The sequence below is a fragment of the Catharus ustulatus genome, chromosome 6 (genome assembly GCF_009819885.2).
Source record: "Catharus ustulatus isolate bCatUst1 chromosome 6, bCatUst1.pri.v2, whole genome shotgun sequence".
In the NCBI taxonomy this organism is placed as follows: Eukaryota; Metazoa; Chordata; class Aves; order Passeriformes; family Turdidae; genus Catharus; species Catharus ustulatus.
In genome coordinates, this window is record NC_046226.1 from 54,085,727 (window position 1) to 54,098,006 (window position 12,280).

Here is a 12,280-nt window from a genome sequence, read left to right on the forward strand (position 1 = left end):
CGGGGTGGGGCGGGCGCGGGGCCGCCCCCGGCGTCAGCAGCCGCGACAAGGACGGGCGGGACCGGGGCGGGGCCGGGGCGGCCGTCCCGGTGGGGTCTGCCCCGAGAACTGTCTGTCCCCCGCGTGCACCGTCCCCGTGGGATCTGCCCCAGCGGCGCAAATTCTCCCAACTGGGATCTGCCCTCAGATGGACTCCACGTCGGGGACAGGTGCTACCGCCCGGGAGCAGACCAACTCCTCCTCAAGGTCCGGGTCTCCCCCGCCATGGTGCGGCAAGGGGCTCTCTGGGACAAAGAGGGCTCTCAAGGGACTCTCTGGGACACCACCGGAGTAGAACCTCCTCCGTCCTGTCCCTCTGGAGCGGTGGGAAAACAGGTTACCCTTGTCCCGGGTGGAATTTGCCCAGAAGTAAGATTCCATGGCAGGATGGGCTGCAGCATGTCCCCGGGAGGTCACCCGGTTCCTTCTGTGTCCCGTCTATGGCGGGACCCCAGCCACAGCTCATCCTCAGTGGTGGAGGGGTTCCCCTTCTCTCGGAGGCAAGGAAGTAACGCTGGGCCAACCTCACCGCGTGTTCCGCGCTACTCACCTGGGAGAAGTCCAGGTCCCCCGAAGGTGACAATTTTCTGCCTGGTTTGCACAGGGAAGAACCCTGGCTGCGCCTGACTGCCAAACTCTTAGTGAGATAATGATAGAGGAAAAGAGCTGAGGACGGTTTTGGGTGGGACAGGTGATTCCTGGGGTAAATATGCACTGGGAGGCAGGGAGGATGCGATAACTACCTGCGGATGGAGATGTGAGGGAGGTCATCCCGAGCCGGGTGGGGGTTGCTAAAGGTGGTGAAGAAAGGTGTAATGATGCAAAATCGGATTTGATGCATACAAAGAGCACATCTAGGGAGATGATCAGGGCGTGGGACCCCCAAACCCTCCCTGATGTTTGGTTTGTAAAATAGACTATCCAACCAACTGGCAGCAAAAGGAGAGCCGGTCCACTCCTCCCAGGGAAGAGAGGGTCTCTCCGTTCCACAGCAGGGAGTGAGATCTCTCTGCATCCCTTCATCCTCATCACCCAAAACGAGCAAGTTGGGTCCCCTCTCAGCCTTGTGCCTCGAGTGAGAACTGCTCCCAGATTACAAATAATCCCCATCTGCCCTCCCTTCCTCTTGGCTCACACAAGGAGGAAAATGAGTGCATTCCCTGAGTCTCAGGGACAAGGAGAGAGAAGAGGAGCTCTCAAAATTCCTTCTGGCAAGAAGAGTCCTCGCCCACCTGACACTGCCCAAGGGACAGCTCTCCCTCAGGGAAAAGACATCAGAAACATCTTGCTCTTCCATCCCAGCACCCATCGAGGCCTCTGCCTGGGCAGCTGGGGCAGTGGGGTCTTGGAGGGTCATGTGTGGTCCCAGCATACTCACACCCTCTCTCTGCCCTCTTCACAGACTACAGGTTCTCTTACAAACACAGCTCTGATGCCAGGCAAGTGCCCCCCGTCCTTAGGATGGAGCTGCACAGGGTTTATCCAGGCACTGGCCCTGCTCCAGCCCTGCCCTAGCCCTGCCTCAGCAGCATGTGCTTACTTTGGAAGGCAGGCTGGACCCTGATCCTCCACCTTCAGCTCACTCTGCAGCAGATCACGCTCTTGTTTCACTATAACTCCTGCGGCAGAGGAGTCTGTCCCACTGTGTCCTGGGAAGAGGAGGGATGTATTACAAGCATGGAAAAGTTTCCCCTCTTTTACAGTAATTGCTTGTAATAACATCTTGCACATCCCCTTTCATCCTACAGCTGATGCCTTTCCCAGATGAGGCATCCAGAAGTGCAGCTGCCACCGGAACAGAATAAGACAATTTGTTTACAAGGCAGGCCCGTGCTCTCGGCGGCCGAGGGCAGGAGGAAGGGGAGGCTGCCGTCTCCAGGTTGGCGCAGGCAGCTCAGGGGGATGGCCTGCATTGTTCCAGGTCAGGATAACAAGGCCCTTCCGCAGCCCCTTTCCTATGGGAATCCCGACAGGTTGTCCCTCCCCGCCCGAGGGGAAGTGCGGCACCACAGGGATGAAGGGACTCATCCGTCCGACGCCAGCGCTGAAGGGGGGGAAGGAGGGAAGCGAAGCCTGATGGAGCTTTCCAGCTCCAACTGGGAGATGCCACACCACAAAGCAAGCCCAGAGCCCACCTGACAGCTTCCCAGTGCAGCTCCACGTGCTTGGTGTTGTCCCTCCTTCCCACAAGCCTCCCACCGTGCTTGGGCTCTTCCACTGCCACAGACCATCCTGCTTTCCCTCGCACTGTCAAATTCCTGGCACATTTTTGCCAAAATGTGCACATGACTGAAGTGTGTACAGAAATCTCTTTCTCTCCCAGCCCCACAAGGATCTATTGCCACTTACAGTCTCTCCTTCTTCTCTTCTTTCCCAGCCTCAGACCTTGTCTTCATCCATCCCTTTTGCCACTGCGCAGGGTCCCAGGTCCCTCTGGAGAGCAAGGACTCAGAGACAGGTCCTGCCCTGCAACACAGGCAGAGGGGAGATAGCTGAAAATCATCCTGGCTGTGGGACTTGAGGTGGGAATTTCCTATTACAGAAAATGGTGCAGAAGCTGCTGATTTGAGGGCTTGGGAGATACTGAAAGATGGGATTTGTCCTGTGAGGAGGCCTCTCTTCCTATCAATAGCAGAGGGAGCCGGAACAGCCAGCATAGTTTAGGCCTTGCCTTCCCCTCTGCAGTGAATCCCACCTGGAGATAAGCCCTGCTGGACATTCCCAACCCTCTGAGTCACCCAGGGCTGTGCCCAGCCACACACCAAGGGCCAAGGACATCGGCTGTGCTGCAGGTCTGCAGCCTCTGAACACCTGAAAGTGGACAGAAAGATTCCGAGTCTGACATGTTTCGCAGTGAAAACTGCAATCCCACACTTTTTTTCCCAGGAAAATGTGGCAGCAGAAACAGAGTTTAGAGAGAGGGGTCGATGGGACAAAAGGCTGCTGGTGATTTTTCCACTCTACATTACTTGGCTTTGAATACTAGTAAAAATTACACTCATAAAAGGCCTTTTTTGTGTACCTACAGTGGGAGTGGCTGCTGGGGTGCCAGTTCGAGTATCAGTGAATTTTAAGGGCAGACAAGGCCACTGGTGCTGGGTGTTGGGGTACAGTGGAGTGGGGGCTTTGCCTGACAGGGATTACTGCTGAAACATTAAAACCTGCTCGCCGGAATGTGGCTGCCCCCGTCCCACTGTGGTCCCACTCCCTGTCACAGGGCACTCCATGGCATCTGCATCCATGCAGTCCCAATGAGGTCAGGCTTTCCAGGCGACAACTCCGATCATTGTAATTCCAAAGGATTGCAAGGGATGGGGGAGGAAACATCTCTATTTTTCCTTCTATTTTTATGAGCATATGATAGCACTTTGATATGAAATTACTTGTTTTGCTGCATCCCTTGGTATTCCGGGCTGGGCTCCAAGCCACCCGGGGGCAGTGACAGACTGCCAGTGACCTCAAAGACTGCTGGCCCAGGCCCGGCACCAGCCGCTTTCCTCCTTGGTTTGTGTCCATTTTGCACACAGCAAAAACAGAGAAGAAAAACCACCCTCACATGTCCAACCAGATGCAAATCTCTCCGCAAGACCACATTTGAAGACTTTGTAGATTTAAACTCTATGGCGACATTCAGGCTCCTGTCCTTCTGCAGCTCCTGAAACTTCCACCCACTTGGGTTGTTTGTAGGAACAGCCACTGTCTCCAGGCGATGGGGAATGGATTATAATCTTTGTTCGTGTATGTGGAGTGACTGACGCACATGTCTGTACAATGGGTGCTTTATAAAGTGACAGAATACTTTCAAACTAAGTGGGCAGCATAGCTTGATTGAAGGATGGCTTCCAAAGTACCATCAATCCTCCCCTTCAGAAGCCTGGGGCACGAAAACACCGTTTCTCACACGCGAGGGCACAGTGGAGACTGAAAATCCAAACCAAGGTGCATCGCTGGGCTCTGAGCTCTTGAACCCAGAGCTGCTCCAGACAGCACCTCCCCCATGACCCACCTCGTGTTCCTCAGTGCCAGTACCGCAGCGACCATGAGCAGCCCTGGCCTGGCTGTCGTGCCCGTGCCCGATGAGGACAAGGCAGGGACGAGGGGCACCCAGGTGGCCACACCCAGGGGTGCCCTCAGCGCGGGCGCCATCATAGGGCAAAACACGAGCCGTGACTCCAGCGCTTGGGCAGAGCAGGGGCTGCTGCGGGAGGGCTGCGGGAAGGGGTCGGCCACAGCAGGCGGGTTTGCGCCGAGCACCGCTCCCGGTGCCCTTCGGTGCCGCCATCCCGGCCATTGGCTGCCGCGCCGCGGTTGGTGCCGGGCCGAGACAATGGGCGGGGCGAGGTCGCCGCGCCACGTGAGGCCGCGGGCGCGAGGCGAGGGCGCGCAAGGCCCCGATCCCGCTCACCGTCCCTCGCGTCCGCGCCGCGGGCTCGGGGCGCACCCCCGGGGTGCTTCGGCGGCGGCCCGATCCCCCCTCGGCAGGTACGCGGCGGGCCCGGGCCGGGCGGCGGGGGCCGGGCCGGGGGCGCCTCAGGCCGCGGCCGCCTCACAGCGCCCGCTGTGGCGCCCCCTGGCGGACGCGCGGAGGCCGGTGCGGCGGGGCGGGGTGGGCTCAGGCGGACACCGGGACAGCGCGGGGACAGTGCGGGGACAGTGTGGGGACAGCGCAGGTCGGGCCAGGCATGAGCACACCGGGCTCTGCGACATCGGCCCCACCACATCCCCAGTCCAAACGGTTTGGGACAGCCCGAAGAGGGCAGGCAGGTGGTGGTCCCCGAGTCCCCAGCACGACGCTGTCTGTCCCTGCAGGACAGCCATGGCTTCTCCCCCAGCTACCCCGCAGCTGCTGTACCGCAGCACCCGCCTGCTGCGCACGGCCTTCCAGCACCTCCATCAGCAGCAACAGCGAGCTGATGTCTTCTGCGATGTGGTCCTGTGGGCTGAAGGTGAGCGGGCGGCATTGCCGAGGGAGGGGCCAGCGCCTGGGGAGCTGCGGGTAGGGTCTCTGAAACCCGCTAGGAAGGACTGGGGTGAGCAGGAGGGGCTGCAGGGCAGTGACAGCCGCTGTTGTTTTGCAGGCGAGGCAGTGGTGGCCCACTGCAGTGTTCTCTCCGTCTGCAGCCCCTTCTTCATGGAGCAGCTGGGCCGGGAGCTGCCCCCCCAGGGTTGCAGGGTGGTGCTGGAGCTGGCAGGGCTGAAGATCGGGGTGCTGCGCAAGCTCGTGCACTTCTTCTACACTGCCGAGCTGGAGGTCACGCAGGAGGAGGTGCACGAGGTGCTGGCAGCTGCCCGCCGCCTCCGGGTCACCGAGCTGGAGTCGCTGCAGCTCTGGGGAGGACGCCTGGTGAGACTGGGACCCCGGCGGCAGCTCGACCGCTCCTGCCTGCATTCCACTCAGGAAGTCTCCACCATGGTGGCACATGACACAGCTGAGCCTGGCAGTGCCAGCTCTAGGGTGTCCCCCCAGAGGCAGCCACAGTCTCTGGACCGCAAACACCCCAGCCCCATCGGGCGGATGAGGCTGCGGAAGGTGCAGAGCTGGGGGTGCTGGGAGGTGGTGCGGGAGGTGCAGCCAGCCCCTGTGCCTCCAGCTGTGCCGGTGGGTGATGTGGGGGGGACAGAAGCACAGCCCCCCCAGGATGAGGATGCACAGGAGCAGGTGAGCACGTGCTCCCCACCTCAGCAGCCCCCCAGTGCGAATGGGATGCAGCAGCATGGGGAGTCCCCTGTGTCCCAGCAGGGCTGCCAGGAGGCAGTACCCCCAGCGAGCCCTGGAAGTGACACTGAGGAAGAGGAGGTGGATGTGGGGACAGGGGAGCTCTTCCTGTCCCCTGGCACAGTCTGCCTCTGGCCCTGTCCCTCATCTGAGTCAGAAGAAGAGGTGGATGTCCTCACCTAGGTGGGGGCTCTGCCTCTCTCCCCATCACTGCCTGCATCCCTTGGGTTGTGTATCCTTGAAATAAAGGGCTGGAGCTGTGCTGTGGAGTACTAAACTTTATTGGAGACTGGGGGGACAATGAAGGGAGCCAGAAGTCTGGCAGTGGCAGAGCTGCAGCATCAGGGACGGGACTGGGGCTGGCAGGTGCCCCCCACTTGGTCTCGCCTCTTCATGGATGCTCATGCCACCTGCACCGGTTCTGGCTCGGCTGTGGAGAGAGGGAAGTTGGTCCCTGTCGGTCCCATCCCTGTCCCATCCCATCGCAGCCCCCTCCCCACACACCTGGCCAACGCCTCTATGCCAAGCTGCTCTTCAGAGCTTCCACTACGGTCTCCGGCTGCGGGAACTTCAGCTTGCGGGGGGGCCCCTTCCCGATACCGCTCCACAGCTCCACGGCTGCAGAGATACGGGATTATGGGATCAGGGGTTCCGGGGAGCCCCATCACCCCCCAGCCCAGCACTTACTGCTGCCGTCCTCCTTCACCAGGGACACCTCGAAGCTGTTCCTGCGCGGCGGCCGGGGGTTGATGTCCACGGGGAGGTGGGCCATGGCCCCGCGCAGGGCCTCGCTCACCGCCGCCGCGTTGCGCCCGAACACGCGTCAGCTCTTGCTGTGGGCACACGGCGGTCAGCGACCCGGGGGGCACCCAAGGCCCTCACACCACCCCTGGCACCTCGGCTGCTCACCAGTGCTCGATGACGACACGGGGGCCGGTGTCCCCGGCGCTGCCCTCGTCTTGGGCCTGGGCCCGCGCCCGTTTCTGAGGGGCTCCCGCCGTCTCCGGAGCCTCGGCCGCCGTCCGCTGCTGGGCTCCGCGCTTCCTCCCGCGGGGAGCCATCCTGGGAGAGCCGAGGAGGTGGGGCCTACGCCTGAGCAGGAAGGGGGCACCAGGAATGCCGCTCTGGGGTGAGAAGGGATCTCAGGTACCCCGCTGTCGGAGGAGTGAAAGGTGGGTCCCTATGGGGGCACTGCTGTGGGAGGCGGCCAGCAAGGGCCCATCCCCGGCGATGCGCCATTGGGGGAAATGAGGGTCCCTGATGGGATGCTGCTGTGGAGGGCAAGAAGCGGCTCCCCAGGGATCCCTTCACGGTGTGTGGGTGGGAAGAGTAGGGAAGCGGAGCCCTGGGGAAGGGAGGGGACAGGCGCGGGGCCTGAAGCGGCCGCGCCGCCTCCTACCTGCCGCTGGCCACGTGCTGGGAGCGCGCGCCGCCGGGGACGGAGCCGGAAGGGACGGGGCCGAGAGGGGCACGGGAGCCCCCCGGTGGGCTCTAGTTCCGCCCGCGCCGCCCCAGCCAATCAGAGCGCGGAGACTCCGCACAGGCCCCGCCCCGCCGGCAAGCCCCGCCCCCATGCGCGGTCCAGGATGGGGGACACGGACACGGGACACGGGCACGGCACGGACCGTTTATTGTCAGCGATGGATGAGAGCGAGCATTAACCGAGGCGGAGCCCCTCCTACCGCCCTGCCCGCACGGGGCCGGGGGGCACCGCTGCTTTCCCGGGGCTCAGCCGGGACAAGTCCCCACGGAGAACGGCTCCGGGCAGGGCCAGGCGGACCCGCGGGGCCGGTGCCACCAGGGCGATGGTGACATAGTGATGGGCGACAGTACAGGGCAGCTTCTACTTCTCCTTCTTGGTCTCCTCCTGAGGTGCAGCCGCTGGCACGGTGGAGGGCTCCTCAGGCCCCTCTTCCCGCGGCTTGGACTGCTTCTTGGCCTTCTGGTAGAGCTCATTGAGGTTGAACTCCCGGATCACATTCTCCTGTGGTCAAGAGGCAGCATCACCACCACTGGGACCTCATGCTCCCCCTTCTTCCCAGGCATAGGCTGGGCAGGGGAACAGAGGGCTCGAGGGTCCCACCCACCTCAGAGAAGGTCCAGGACACAGCCCGGCCCTTCTTGTCAATCTGTGGTCGCCTCATGATCTCTGTCCCACCCTGGAAGAGGATGAGGGTGGGCAGCTGCTTGGTGAGAGGTGAGGTGCTGACCTTGTACCTGTGTCAGGATGAGCCAACAGTGACCCTGGGGCAGCCTGAGGGGGCTGGAGGGTCACAGGGACTGCCCCAGAGTGGGCCCTGCTTGCCCAGGCTGTGTTCCCCACACCTGGTGCTGACGTCCGTGTACCGGCCAACATCCACCTTCCCAAACTGGAGTCCTGAACAGTTGTACCTGCGCAGGATGGGGACACATGGCTGTGAGGGACGCAGGGGACCACAAGACCCATTACCCACCAAGATCCCAGTGGGTGTCACTCACTTGAGAGAGAGGTCGGCGAAGATGGGGGCAAAGGACTGGCACTCACTGGACCAGTTGGCAAAGAACTCAACAATCCACGTCACCCGCTTGTCCCTCTCCAGCTCCTCCTGCCACAGGGGCATGGGGTTAGGGAGTGGTGGGCAGAGCCCCCCAAAACCCCCAGAGCTAGGGAGATACTCACATCGATGGTCTTGTCACTGAAGTACTTGATGTATTCAGGGCCCATGTAAAGAGGTGGCTTGCAGGTCATCAGGAACACTGCAATGACAACACCCTGAGTCCCCCAGTGCCAGGAGGGCCAGGCTGGGCCTGGGACAGAGCTCCTCAACCCCAGAGCAGCAAGGGGGAGCCAGAACAAGATGAATCCAGGGCAGGAAGACATCCAGGCTCACCTATGCAGAGTGTGAGGTAGAGCAGCCCCATGCGGATGTCAAGGCGGAAGAACAGGATGGCATTGGCCACTTTGCTGAACATGAAGATATTCCCTATGTGCTGCTCCACAGTGACTGCAATGCAGAGACAGGAATAAGGAATGGTGCCAGATTCCCCCAGAAGGCTGGGGGTAACTTCAGGAAGGGCTGGATCTGGTTCTCCAGACACCACCCCACTCAGCTCCTTGAAGGAAGCCCCATAAGCAGCCCCAGCCCCCCATGTCCCGCTGACTCACTGGAGCGCCGGTTCTTCATCATGACAATGGCACTGAGGAACATGAGGATCTCCACCTCCCTCTGGCACAGAGAAGGGACAGCATGAGCTGCAAGCGTCCGAGACACCTTGGAGCCACACCTAGCTTGGCCTGGCACAGGGACCTGTGGCCATGCCAGGCCCTGCTGGCCCCAAGGCTGCCAGAGATGAGACCCTCCCTCCCTCCCGAAGGAGAACAGCGAGAAGGGCTGTCCCACGGCGATGGGCTCGACCAGTGCCTGGGGGGGCCCTCTCGTGTGTAGGGGAACACTGCAGAGCAACCCCAGGGGCTACCGGGCATCTCCTCCCTCAGCCGGGCCAGGGTGCTGTGTCAGCAGGACGGGAGCCAGGGACAGGGCCGGGATGCGGGAACAGGCCAGGGATATAGGGACAGGTCGGGGGTGCGGGGACAGCGCCGGGGACAGGCCGGGGGTGCGGGAACAGGCCGCGCCGCCTCACCCAGTCAAAGTCACACGGGTTGCCATCCTCCCGCTGCGAGGGCAGCCCACGGCAGAGCGGCGGGACCTTGCGCACGATCAGGAAGGCGGCGGCGAGCAACGCGGAGAGCGGGTAGTAGGGCTGGGCGAGCCATCGGCAGAGCCCGGGCAGTCCCCACAGCAGCGCCAGCAGCGGCGCCACCACCGCCATCTTCCCTCCGCCCCGCTCACTGCCGTGGGGGTGGAGCCTCCCCTCGCTGGCCAATGGCGAGCGGCGAGGCGGGCGCTCCCCTGCGCCTGGGGGCCAATGAGAGGAGAGAGAGAAGCAGCCAATCAGAGGGCTGGGGCGAGTCTCCCGTAGTAACGGAGGGCAGGGGCGGTGCAGGGGCGGTGCTCGGCCAATGGCGGGGCGGGGCGGCCCCGCGCGGGGCACGCCGGGAATATGGAGAACTTCTCGGCGCTGTTCGGCGCGGCCGAGCCGCCGCCCGCCGCCGCCGCCGCGCTCGGATTCGGGCCCGCTAAGGCGCCGGGTTCCGGGGCCGCACCGCCGCCCGCTGCTTCGGCCGCCGCGCCGCCGCCGGGCGAGGACGCGGCCCGCAAGGCCGCCGCTGGCCCCTTCTACCTGCTGCGGGAGCTGCCAGGTGCGGGCCGGCCGCGGGGTGGGGCGGGTGCCGCGATCGGCCAATCAAGGCGGCGAACGGTGGCCGCGGGGGGAATTGACAGCGCCAGGAGCCAATGAGCCCGCGGGGGCGGGGTCACACAACGCGCGGTCCGGTGGGGAAGTGGGCGGCGGGGGCTCCCCGGGCCCCGGGATCCCGGTGCTGGGGCGTGCAGGGGGTCCCGGGGCCTGGGCACGGCTGGGGAGAGGGCCGGGGATCCCGGTGCTGGGGGAGTGCAGGGGCCTGGGCATGGGTGGGGAGAAGGCCGGGGATCCCGGTGCTGCGTCCCAGAGCCTGGGCACGGCAGGGGAGAGGGTCCTGGGGTGTCGTCGGGGCGTTTCCTCCTCCCCATCTTCTCCCGCGGCTGCACAGGCACTACGGAGCTGACGGGCAGCACCAACCTGATCACACACTATAACCTGGAGCACGCCTACAACAAGTTCTGCGGGAAGAAGGTGAAGGAGAAGCTCAGCAACTTCCTTCCCGACCTGCCCGGCATGATCGACCTGCCCGGCTCACACGACAGCAGCAGCCTGCGCTCGCTCATCGAGAAGCCGCCCATCTGCGGCAGCTCCTTCACCCCGCTCACCGGTGCCATGCTGACTGGCTTCCGCCTGCACGCCGGCCCGGTGAGCCCCGGGGCGTGGAGCCAGGGTGTGGGATTGGCCCGCCATGGCCTGACCAGCCCCTTTTCTCCATAGCTGCCCGAGCAGTGCCGGCTGATGCACATCCAGCCACCTAAGAAGAAGAACAAGCACAAGCACAAACAGAGCCGCACGCAGGACCCCGTCCCCCCAGGTAAGGGCTGTCACAGCCGCCCCCCTCCTCCCCTTCAGCACCAGCAGAGCATCAGCTCATCCGGTGCTTCCGCTTCTGCAGAAACCCCCTCAGACTCCGACCACAAGAAGAAAAAGAAGAAAAAAGAGGAAGATCCGGAGCGGAAGAGAAAGAAGAAAGAGAAGAAGAAAAAGAAGGTGAGTGGCAAGGCTGGGGTCCAGTGCCCAGCCCGTGGACCTATGAGGGGTTCTGTGAGTAGCCATCCCCGAGGGGCTGCTGCTGCTGCTGCCTAGCAGCTCTCACAGGCTCTGTCTGTCCTTACTCTGCAGAACCGGCACAGCCCAGAGCACCCGGGAGTGGGCAGCTCCCAGGCCAGCAGCAGCTTACGGTGAGGCCACGCCGGTGACACCCCAGGGATCCCATGGGAACAGCCCCAGCTGACCTCAGGGACACTAGGGCTGGCCTGCCCCCCTGGCTAAGAGGACACCCCTGCAGCCCCCCAGGACCTGAGGCACGAACTCTGTGGGTGCTGACCTCAGGCTTTTGTACCTGAAGAACCTGGAGCATCAAAGCCTCTTTTATATTGACCTTTTAAAGTCTGCTCTGAGGAGGGGCTGGTGGCCGTGGCTGCTGTGACCTTCACCTGTCATGGAGGAGCCCAAACCAAGGTGTCCCTGGAGCCTGCAGGGTGCCCTCCTTTGAATCTCAAACCTCGCCAGCACCCACAACACCTTCCCTGGAGATGCTTTTCCCATGCCTGGAAAATCCTTACCTTCTGTGGGAGCAGAGTTTGCCCAAATGCAGCTCAAGGTGGTGCCTCCCCAAAACTGGGCCAGGCTCAGCTCTTACCAGACCCCCTTCTCTCTCTCCCTTGGGATCAGGGGGAAGGCTGAGACCTGAGGATCAGGAGCCCTGGAGGGGCTGCTCCATCCCTGGACGCCAAACAAAGCACACGCACGGCCCCGGGGTGGCTCATTAAATATCCTTTTATTCCTTGTTTTTAAAATGGCTGATAATAATAAAAAACCCTGGCGTGGCTGTGCGGGGCCACGGGAGCTATTGCCGTAGAGAAAGAGTCCAGTAGTGCCGGCAGGGCTTTGGGGACGGGGAGCACAGGGCTCCTTGGCTGCGCTTTTTTGGCATGTGATGAGAAAATATTGCTTTCCGGGGATGCACCTGCCTCTTCCCCGAGCGAGCGGAAATAAAAACACCCCTGCGACAGCGAGAAACCTCCTCGAAATCATTAACAGAAATAAAAAAAAGGCAACAAAACCAACAACCCCCCAACCACAGCCCCTGGGGAAAGAGAACAGAGAGCAAAACTGCGGGTGGGGGACACTGGGGCCTTTGTGCCAGCTTGGGCTGGGGGTGTGGGGGTGCTGCCCCCACCCTGGGCCCCCTCCAAGGAGGCTGGAGGCTGCCGACCACAGATCAGGGAGGGGAGTGTGTGAGGATGGCACCTGGCACCCCATGGCCCCCTTCAGGAAGGG

General features: G+C 62.6%; 4 protein-coding genes across 5 annotated transcripts; 2 read left to right on the forward strand and 2 right to left on the reverse strand.

Annotated features, from left to right (window-relative positions):
- The first annotated feature begins 4,840 nt into the window (after positions 1–4,840).
- BTBD18 (BTB domain containing 18) lies at positions 4,841–5,938 on the forward strand. Its single transcript, XM_033062793.1, has 2 exons — positions 4,841–4,985; positions 5,118–5,938. Exons 1-2 carry the CDS (start codon positions 4,856–4,858, stop codon positions 5,936–5,938), a joined length of 951 nt encoding a protein of 316 aa, XP_032918684.1. The 5' UTR covers positions 4,841–4,855.
- An 80-nt stretch (positions 5,939–6,018) lies between these two features.
- Positions 6,019–7,251, reverse strand: SELENOH (selenoprotein H). Of its 2 annotated transcripts, none has more exons than XM_033062914.2 (5): positions 7,155–7,251; positions 6,665–6,879; positions 6,443–6,588; positions 6,260–6,373; positions 6,019–6,185 (listed from the first exon to the last, which is right to left on the reverse strand). In XM_033062914.2, the coding sequence occupies exons 2-4, from the start codon at positions 6,814–6,816 to the stop codon at positions 6,273–6,275; spliced, it is 399 nt and encodes a 132-aa protein (XP_032918805.1). In that variant the 5' UTR covers positions 6,817–6,879; positions 7,155–7,251; the 3' UTR covers positions 6,019–6,185; positions 6,260–6,272. The 2 variants fall into 2 exon arrangements, with proteins under 2 accessions (XP_032918805.1, XP_032918803.1); XM_033062912.2 differs by having other exon boundaries at positions 6,665–6,909; positions 7,155–7,238.
- A 111-nt stretch (positions 7,252–7,362) lies between these two features.
- TMX2 (thioredoxin related transmembrane protein 2) lies at positions 7,363–9,598 on the reverse strand. Its single transcript, XM_033062713.2, has 8 exons — positions 9,377–9,598; positions 8,901–8,961; positions 8,626–8,739; positions 8,415–8,491; positions 8,234–8,340; positions 8,081–8,146; positions 7,843–7,972; positions 7,363–7,739 (listed from the first exon to the last, which is right to left on the reverse strand). The coding sequence occupies exons 1-8, from the start codon at positions 9,563–9,565 to the stop codon at positions 7,599–7,601; spliced, it is 885 nt and encodes a 294-aa protein (XP_032918604.1). The 5' UTR covers positions 9,566–9,598; the 3' UTR covers positions 7,363–7,598.
- Positions 9,599–9,796: 198 nt separating this feature from the next.
- MED19 (mediator complex subunit 19) lies at positions 9,797–12,022 on the forward strand. The gene is made up of 5 exons (XM_033062573.1): positions 9,797–9,995; positions 10,386–10,642; positions 10,715–10,811; positions 10,893–10,987; positions 11,120–12,022. The coding sequence occupies exons 1-5, from the start codon at positions 9,797–9,799 to the stop codon at positions 11,180–11,182; spliced, it is 711 nt and encodes a 236-aa protein (XP_032918464.1). The 3' UTR covers positions 11,183–12,022.
- The last annotated feature ends 258 nt before the right edge of the window (positions 12,023–12,280 follow it).